The sequence below is a fragment of the Vigna umbellata genome, chromosome 5 (genome assembly GCF_029865625.1).
Source record: "Vigna umbellata cultivar VRB3 chromosome 5, Vumbellata_1.0, whole genome shotgun sequence".
Classification (NCBI taxonomy): domain Eukaryota; kingdom Viridiplantae; phylum Streptophyta; class Magnoliopsida; order Fabales; family Fabaceae; genus Vigna; species Vigna umbellata.
The window spans coordinates 17,864,346-17,874,323 of record NC_142169.1 but is presented as its reverse complement, the minus strand read 5'-3'; the positions used below and the strand labels follow the sequence as shown (position 1 = coordinate 17,874,323).

The window sequence follows — 9,978 nt, the reverse complement described above, 5'->3', positions numbered from 1 at the left end:
TATCATTCATTTGCATGAGTTTAGTCAGTACGATATTAGCAAAAGTATAAGCACAAAAAAGATAAAGAGTGTGACTTGCATATCTTTTCATACTACAAATGTAGAAGAATCTACATAAAATCATCAACTTTTAAACAAACAAGCTACAACATTCCTTTCTAGACATTGGCTAAAAGGAAATTTTCCATGCAGAAAAAAGTAAGGATTATATTTACAATAAGCAAACTTTATTTGCACAATCAAAACCTTCAAGTGCTTAATTTATAGCTTGTCTCCTAGATGTAAGAAAGAATGTGCTTGGATTTGTATATCTTTTATTTTTTTTAAGTTAAGTCTTTAAAGCAAGGAGTGTATATTTTATGTCCCCTTTGTTGAGAGTGAACATAGTATTTAAAAAATCTTGTATATCATCTAAAAGGTTTTATATGTACTCAACTTGCAAATACATTATGTACTTGATGCTTAATCTTAGAAGAAAACTAACATATAATCTAAAGAGACATTTTGTATTCGAATAATCATTAGTGATTTTATATACTCGTTGTAAATAAAAGTGATAGTAATAAATACTTGTAATCTTTGTTGATTAATGAACTTTTTACAATTTACAAATGATATGTGATAATGGGGTCATCATTACCATCTTTTATTACATGTTTCATTTGCTTAAGACTATCTCCCTTTGAAATATTTTATAATTCTTATGTAGACCAACATCATATATGTCACAAGATTTAAGAAGAACCTTGTATCCATTAGAGTCTTGGATATGAAGGGATTTAGATAAAGTGTTAAAGAGAGAAGCAATGAAGATGGGTGATGTGTTGATACATGTCTCTTTAATATGCTTGATTATGTTTTCAATTGTATCAAAATGCTTTTAACAACCTTATACTTATAATTCATTATATCTTATAATTTATCATCCATCTACTTATGCTTATCCATGCTTTTGCAATAGAGGAAGCATAATCAAAAATTGTTCCAATTGCATTTCTAGAAAACTTATAACAAAATTATTGGTTAATACTTAATGCAATCGATTAAGTTACGTAAAAATGTTTTCTATAAACTGTTTTCAAAATTCTTGTAGATAATTATAAATTATTTTCATATCTATTACTTACAAACATATACAAGAAACTCTCCAAAAAGTTGTAATATTTGTTAAAACATCATTCTTGTTATAACATCAAAATCAAGGCTATTTAGTGAAATTTGCTTGCTTAAAATTGATTCTAGTATTTGCGGTCCATCAGAGTCAAGTGATTACTTTCTTAAACTTTGTGATTTCTTAAATACATCATGTTAGCGTAGTGTTTACAAAGTGTTTATACAATTATTGATAATTCTCTTGAGAATTGTTCACAGGATTATAAGTGCATTTTCTTGAGTGTGATTGCATGATATATATATGCATGTGCATTATAGTTGTAATCAAGACATACGAAATATTATCAGATTTTGAAAAACTTTTCCTGGCCTTGATCTAAGTTCAAATGGTGGTTGTCTCTTGTTTTTCTTCGATAGTGCCCCTTAGCTAATCCAAGGTGGAGCTAGAGGTCCTCCTGTCATTTGGCGGTGTTCATTAGCTTTATCCAAGTGGGAGCTAGAGGTTGATCAAAGTTTATCCCAAGCTACATGAACTAGTCGAGTTGGTAAGAACCAATCTTGTCCTGGTTCATTTCCTTTTTCTCTCATTCATTTCTCGTAACCTTTGCAGAACGACATAGTCTCTCTCAACATTCTTCATTTTGATCACCCAAACCTCACCCACAATTAAAGTTACCTATACCACTAAGAACCATTAGACCATTAGTAAGAACCCACGTATCAATCAAAGTTACAGATTCCACACAGTCAGCTCACTCATGCACCTCACTAATACTAACCTTCTTTCGCGAACTCCCTGTTCTACTCTATGGGTGGTGCATTACATGAATAATAGACCATGCATCTGGCAGCGTAGCGTATATTAGATTATAGTACACATGTGGGTCCTACATCCATAAGTCGGTTTTGTGAGATTGAGTTAGACATAAAGTTCATTTCTTAACATAGTATCAGAGTCATTGTTAAAACATATCCTAACGAGATTTGTTGTTTGTTGAAACCTATGTGGATGCCACATTTACAAGTCGGTTTTGTGGGATTGAGTTAGGTTTAAAGTTCACTTCTTAAATGGTATCAGAGTCATTATTAAAATCTATCCTAACAAGATTTATTGTTTGTAGGATTGAGTTAGGCTTAAAGTTCAATTCTTAACATGGTATTAGAATCATTATTAAAACATATCTTAACAAGATTTGTTGTTTGTTGAGCATATTGTTCCGCCTATTATTGGATCGCTATCAAACCATCCATTAATATCAAGTCTCATGCTTGAGATGTATATACCTCGGCAAGAGGGGTGTGTGTTGGATTATAGTATATATGTGGGTGTAAACCTTACTTTATAAACCAGTTTTGCGAGATTGAGTTAAGCTTAAAATCTACTTCTTAACACCCTCCATCGAAAGGTTTAATAGAAAAATGTTAAATCATGCTATATGGATGCAAACTGTCATCATGAAAAATCTTCATACAGAGTTGATTAGATAGCAATAGCATTACAAATTTATTCTTATATTACAAGGTCCAAAATAAAAACAATTAGAAAGGGCACCAAAATAACCCTCAACTACATGGCTTCCACGGTGTATTATGTAATCAACAATCCAGTTTACCTGATTGACAATGACGCTCTTTTGAGACCTGGTCAGGGGTTCAGGTATAGGCTTAAGTTCTAGCAATGAAGCCTCAGTCACTTCAACCCCAGGATCAAATAATCTCCAGTCTCCAGAATAGTTGAGTGATGGCTCATGGGAAAATATCATGTTTGCAGGGACTTTAACAACCCGTAAGACAAAAGCGCTAACTACATAAAAACAGACGCCACAGGAGATCTTAAATCACAGGGCCAAAGGCACGAAATAAAAGATGTTCTGTTACACCCTGCTGCGTAACAAAACTAAAGAAAGTTCAAGTCATGATCAATGTTAAAATTTTCGTGCAATTTCATAAAGTAATTAATTACTTTCGTCGATGTGTTAACTTCATTTGTGTTAATTTTACTTCTAAAGTAGATTGTATAATAAACTGACCAATAAGCAACTATCAATTCACATTTTTCTCTGCAATCTAAACAATCACAACAGTAGATTGAGTTTCTAGATGCACTTGCGGAATTAATACCAAACTCATGAAAATACATTCAAGCGCCTTTTGTTCAGCTCTAGTATTAACAACATTCACCAAGGTTAACCGCTAGTAAAGAAGCAATTAAATTTATATGACTAAATTTTAACCGAAAAGTCTTAAATCCTATAACAATAAACAAACTTCGGATGTCTTTGCATTGCACTAACCTTGCAGCTCTTGTTTATGATGAGGAAATTGAAGTCTGGCTATAGACCCGCATGCCATCCACCTCCTTCGGGTAAATAAAATTGAATTTGAGGTATGCTGACCCATAAGTGTCATCTTCAAAGGTATAGTATTAAAGTGTCATTGGACGGACCTCGTCTTAATCCAACAAAGAAAAACCTCGCTCTCTTGTTACTCTTCTGGTCTCAGCTTGGCGAAGAAAATTTTTTTCCCTATCAAATTTACTGGGTATGTCCTTCACTTTATTTTTAAAACTATCATTTTCATATCGATTAGGTTCTAAATCTGTCACCTGGCCCTCCGTTGACTGTTTCCCAGAAACCCATGCCTGAAGTATTTCTTCTGTCTTTGGTTCAGGTAGGTAGCCTTTCTCTTGCATCTCTGCATAGTATCTGAATGCATCTTCTAGCTTTCCATTTAGAAACAGCCCATGAATCAGTACTATATATGAACTACGATCATGGCCGATTCCATCTTCCTTCATTGCATCCCATATCTTAAATACATCATCAAGCTGGCGCCAACGGCAAAACTTTCTTATCAACATTATATAAGTCTCATTGGTTGGGTAGCATCCCAGCTCTCTCATTTTGTCCAAGAGCTCAAATACTTCTTCCTTGGTCCTTAACATACGGAAGAAAGCATGGAAAGTTTGAATTGTTGGGGAAAGACTCCGCTTCAACATCTCATCAAAAAGTTGTTTAGCTTCATCAACTTTGCGAGCTTTACAAAGAGGCTTGATCAAGGAGTTGTAAGTAACAACATCCGGAATGATGTTGTTGTCCTCCATTTTTCCAATGAGATTGACAGCTTCTTTCAAAAGTCTACCCTTTGCTAGAGCATAAATCACAGCATTATAAACCTTCCTATCGGGAGTGATCTTCCTTTTCTTCATCTCGTCAAACATCCTAAGCACCTTGTAAAGTGTAGAAGATTTTGAATAGCAAGATATGATACTTCCATAAGAGACAACATCGTGTTTGAGTCCTCTCTTGCTTATCTCCTTCCATATTCTTTCTGCATGACTAGTGCTAACAATCAAATTACACCATCCATTCAGAATTATGTTAAAGCTTTTAATGTCAAGTGGGAATACATTTTTGTTGCAGAACAGTAAGTTCTCAGCATCCTGCACATTCTTATACCGGCAAAGGGCAGAAAGAAGACTCTGAAATTCCTCTAGCCCGATTTGAAAGCTAAACCGTTTATAAGCATAGAAAGTATTGATAGCCCTTGCAACATCATGTACAGCACAGTATCTCCTGATCATGATCAACAATGTCTGTGGAGTGACAAGAGATGGGCCAGTTCTACCTCCTCTCATTTCCTCAATTAAGGTCCAAGCAGTATCAAACTTCCTCATTTTTCCGAGAATGGAGATCATAGAATGATACTCCCGAACCGAATGAGTATACCCAGGCTGCTTGCCAGCCCATAAGAAAAATGTGAAAGCCGCTTCCCAATCATTGCGAGTTTTTGAAAGGACCTCCCCAACCAGCTCTTGTGATAGCGCGACACTGCAATTCTCAAGCTTTTGCTTAATGTCAGATGGTCCAGAACCCATCTCCTGCATTATATCCAAAATGATGTTAACATCTGGGGCAAGACCATCATCTCTTAAATGTAACTTATTACAATGGGTATCATTCTTATCTTTATTCTTGCCATGACCATCATCATAATCATCATCCTCATCCCCACCCCCATCATCTTCATCACTCAAGGCCTCGTGTGCGGGGGCATCAGTTGCCTCCCCAGGGCTTCTGGTTGAAGATGAAGTAGAAAAAGACCTGACTGATAAACCAAAATTTGGCAGAGCTAAAAATCTGTCATACTTAAAAGGATTAATGAAATTGAAAGCTTCACTCATAAGGGGCTGTTCTACTACATGACAACGATTAACAATGAGTGAGTTATGGTTGATGCGTAATAGCACAACAGAGAGATGAGATAATCTAGAGCCGATTCTGTTCATGGCTGACGAATAAGCAATGCACACTTCAATCTTTCGAAATTGGACAGAGCGCCAGAATATTATGACCCAAATTTCTTCGGTTAACGTTGAGCGAAAGATGTTTGTGAAAATGACTAAAAGAAACTAAAAGCAAAGGTGAACTACGAATCTAAAGCCGTGTGCCGTGGTGTTCACAGGAATCGCGGGTTCTATTTTATAGAATATTTGAGAAAGAAATTTCCTACTCCGTTGAAAAGCTCTTGGGTTAGTGACTTATTGAACCTCTCGTTTTACTCTTCACAACCTTAGTTTCTTTTACTTCTTACAATTCCTAAACCTTCGGTTCAAAGACTCTACCCTGCCTAAAGTACTCTTATCTTAATCACGGATTTATTTTATATTGAAAAATGAAAGTAACATTAGAAAATAATTTTTCACGTAAATAAACGAGCCCAAAATCAAATTATTGGTTAAGTAAACAATTAAGTATAGTTTAATATTTGGATACATTCATAACATAGATATTGATTTGACTAAATGACCTCTACTTTCATCTCTCATTCGGAAATATAGATTGTTTTACACCTTCAGTCTTACTTTCAATTTTACTGCACTTTTCATTGAAGTAAGGATGAGTATGGATTGAATTTTTCATATCCAATCTAGATTTAATTAAATGAATTGAATCTATAAGATCATTTTTAATTCCATTTAAATTGGATAAAATGTATTTAATTATTGGATAATTTATATTTTCAATTAGATTACTATAGTAAGATCAATAAAATGTATATGACTATTGGATCCATTAGACATGAGATAGGTCAACTTGAGTTAACTTTTAGTAAAGCACTTTGTCAACCTTTAATTGAGGTTGACTTTGTTGACTTTCAGTTAGCGCCGACTTGATTAAATTTCGGTTTGGACTGACTTAGTCTGACCTTTAACCCAGACCAACTCAATTTGACCTTCAATTGGGACGACTTAGTTTGATATTCGATCTTGGTCAACTTTGCTTGAACTATGGTCCAAGACGATTGAGCTCAACCTTTCGTGTAACAACCAAATTTTTTCCTTCTAAAATCTATAATTAAGTCAAATTAAATAATTTAAAATAAAACTTCATTCTTATTTTGTTGAAAATCTCAATTAAAAAATAAATTGTTTTACAAAACCAACTTTATTGAGAAGGAAAAATATAAGATTAAAAGATTATCTCAAACATTCAACGATATTGACCTCTTTCCTAACTATGTGCTTCTTCCTCAACATTTGTACTATCATAAAATCAACATTAAAAGCCGATTTATAATTATTGCACGCAACTTACCATTACATGAAATACTTAGAAAACACTAGAAAGGGGGAGGGGGGTTGAATATTATTATAGGAAAATTTTTACAAAGGATATAATTTAACAACCTTTAGAAAGATTTATATGTAAGTTATTATCCCCTTAACTTGAAGGTTATATTCAAACTGTAGGCTCTTCAAACAAATATTTTTCAATCGTTCAAACAAATTTTCTACAGCATTTTGACAAAGCCAACTCTTAATAAAAATAGTGTTTGGTGACAAGATTTATAATGATTAAGATAGTGCGCATCTGCAGGGTTTATAAGAGAAATATTTAGTAAGATTAAGGCAATAAACATAGTTATTTTTATATTGGTTCACTCCACCGAGTTACGTTCAGTTCTCCTTTAAGACCTCTTAGAGAGTTCCACTATAATCTTCAACAAGATTACAACTGAGTATTTTTACCTCTTCTAGTATCACCTAGTCACTCTAAGTAACTCTCGTTACTTTCACTAGAACTGAGTTTCACCTACTCCTGGTTGTGTAATATTCTTCACCACTTATGGTATCCCTAGACACTTCTGGTATCTTCTCGATACACTATCTAGTTGAGTTTCACTCACTCCTAGTTTCCACTAGACAAACCCGTCTAGCTATCGTTTAACCCTAGCGAGTTAAGCGTTAAGGTTTTGAATTCTCTTAAGAATTTTCAATCAAACAGATTGCTTACATGTCATTACATGAATACTCTCGTAGAGAGGATGTATAAACAATACAATTCAATATAATAGACTCTTAGAGTTTTTCTCTCTTCTTACAACAGTAAGCTTATGATTCTGTGAAGCTTGGGAGTATTTTCTTTTTCTTTTGAGCTTTTCTTTACATATATTTTATTTTTGTTCGTGTGCTCTCTTACTCATTTCTTCAATTTATAGGCTTCAAGTAAATGTTTGTTAGATAGTATTTTGCTTTGATCTTTGGATCTTCTTAGCCTTATTGTAGGTAGCAACCACTGGTTAAAGTTAACTTATCAGAGCATACGTTCTTTTTCAGTCCAAATATCAAAAGTAGGTTGTACGAATGTTCTAGCACGACTTTTGATAGAGAGAACATTTTGTGAATGTCTTTTTTGTCTCTAACGTCCACTTCTGATTTGTATAGGATGGAGCCATGGATACTTGACATAGGTAATATGCATAGAGTAGAGTAGATATGTATGCAGGCATATATGTCCTTTTTCTTATCGTTTTTGTTGTTTTTAAACGTTGTGCATTTAATGCATATTCAGAATAACAAAGTGTTTTTCATATTTTCTATCGTTTAGGCAAGAATTGACAGTTTAACTAAGATACCAAGTATTTTATGAAGATTTCATCGTTGGATGAAAGAAATTGTTTGGCATAAGGTATCGTCTAGCCTATCTAAGGCTTTTATTGAAAACACTTCTTCAAGTTATCTTTGTTCCATTCAAAAACGCGTTTAGCAAGGTGTCTTTCAACAGAAGTTTTTGGATCATCGTTTAAGACTTTTATCGTACCTTCCAAAAACATCTTTTTACAGTTTATCTATCAAGACATATTGAGAGCTTGTTTAAGCATTGTGTATAATACAAGTGTATTCAACAAGACTCTCATTAAGGCATTTAAAAGGGGAATCGTTTAGTAGTGTGTTTGTTCATGTATTGATGTGTTTACTAAAGTTTTTCTCATGGTATTTAGTTTTCACAAAGCTTTTTCATAAACCACTTATCTTTTAGCTACATTGCTATTTCCAAGATAACACTATTTCATACGCTCATTTCGTTTATTGTTGTTTGATCAACTTCAAGACATATGAGGATATTTAGACAGTTCGAACTTATAGATGATCTTGTCTTAACAATACAAGTGTCACTTTTTATTACTCTCCTTGGAAACCCCAATGAAGTATACTTGTGTCATTTCCCATTACTTCCTTTGAAATCCCTGGTGAAGTTTAGCTTTGGTACAACTATGCACAGTTACCTTTCATCACTTTTCGTTGAGTCACCATGCACAAACATGCAAGAATATAATAAAATAAAAATGTAAGCTCCCTCTAACTCTTACTCTTCACTTCTTCCTTCTTTCCCTTCAAAACTCAATGTTAATCTCTTTGGCAAGTGCACCAAATCGTTCAAGTAATAAACCGTGGTAAGACCAGGTATCGTTTTCCCAAGAGACTCGTAATACTAGAAAATTGTGCGATTAACAACTCATCTAGACTCAAGAACAACTCATCATTTAAGAATATGTGCAAAAAGATAAATTCACAAGTAATTACAAGGTTGGACTTTGGTATTGAAGGCACTTGGAAATGGAAAAGACTAGAAATGGTATGAAATGACATTGTTAAGGTTAGTTTTCACCAATGCACTCTTGTGTATAACCAATTTCATCTCCTCTCTATCAATTTACTAAAGTCAATCCACTAAAACACTCTAGCCCTAATCCCTTAGGTGAAAGAGCCTAGGTTTTCCTTATCAAACTCCAATCCCTTGGACAATCTAACAAGCAAACCCGCATTAAGAACTAGGATCTAAGACAACATGTGAATCATATCCCATCCCTGGCTCAATGACCCACAAGGACTCTTGTTTCAGTTCAAGATTTCATATCCCATCCCTGGCTCAATGAAACCCTAAAATCAAGTCATGAACGTCCCCATTACATGCAAGCTTTAAGATCGGAAACAAGAATACTAGTAATAGATAGAAAAGGCATTTATAAATACGAAACAATCATTCATTACACAAGAGTTCATAGGCTACATCTAACCCTAACAAGATGAATCTGGTTCTCCATTTCCATGGAGAACCCTAAAGCTTACAAACATGGAAGATGGAAGAAGAAGGAGACCCAAAGGAAGAGGAGGAGATATTCCCACAAGCTCCTCGCGCCCTCCATGAGCTCTAGACGTGAAATCGCGCCTCTAAAGAACCAAAGACCCTTTTTCTTTCTGCCTCGTGAGTATATATACTGCCCGAATTCTCGCTTAAGCTAAATTATTCTCGCTTAAGCGAGAATTCTTCTTGGAGAAGATAGTCATTCTCGCTTAAGCTAAATTATTCTCGCTTAAGCGAAAATGACTGTTAAATCAATGACTTCTTGGATCATCGAGGCTCTTCAATGTAATGGAGGATCTTCCTAACATCAAAATAGATCAAAGAAAACAAGGGATTAGAGTATTATTTACGTAATGTAGCCCAAAATATAGATAAATACTAAAACTAAATAAAAGAGAGGATTTAAGCAAGTAATAAGCTAAAGAAGAGTTGATTT

General features: G+C 34.3%; 1 protein-coding gene across 4 annotated transcripts; it reads right to left on the bottom strand.

Annotated features, from left to right (window-relative positions):
• Nucleotides 1–2,566: 2,566 nt before the first annotated feature.
• On the bottom strand, nucleotides 2,567–5,576 carry LOC124840144 (uncharacterized). 4 transcript variants are annotated; one of them, XM_047316145.2, is made up of 2 exons: nucleotides 3,408–5,576; nucleotides 2,567–3,010 (listed from the first exon to the last, which is right to left on the bottom strand). In XM_047316145.2, the coding sequence occupies exon 1, from the start codon at nucleotides 5,399–5,401 to the stop codon at nucleotides 3,566–3,568; it is 1,836 nt and encodes a 611-aa protein (XP_047172101.1). In that variant the 5' UTR covers nucleotides 5,402–5,576; the 3' UTR covers nucleotides 2,567–3,010; nucleotides 3,408–3,565. The 4 variants fall into 4 exon arrangements, with proteins under 4 accessions (XP_047172101.1, XP_087971402.1, XP_047172100.1 ...); XM_088115276.1 differs by having other exon boundaries at nucleotides 2,567–2,997; XM_047316144.2 differs by having other exon boundaries at nucleotides 2,567–2,994.
• Between the last annotated feature and the right edge of the window lie 4,402 nt (nucleotides 5,577–9,978).

What these genes read in the sequence shown, in the direction of transcription:
- LOC124840144 (XM_047316145.2), bottom strand. Translation starts at nt 5,401, where the DNA reads ATGAACAGAATCGGCTCTAGATTATCTCATCTCTCTGTTGTGCTATTA.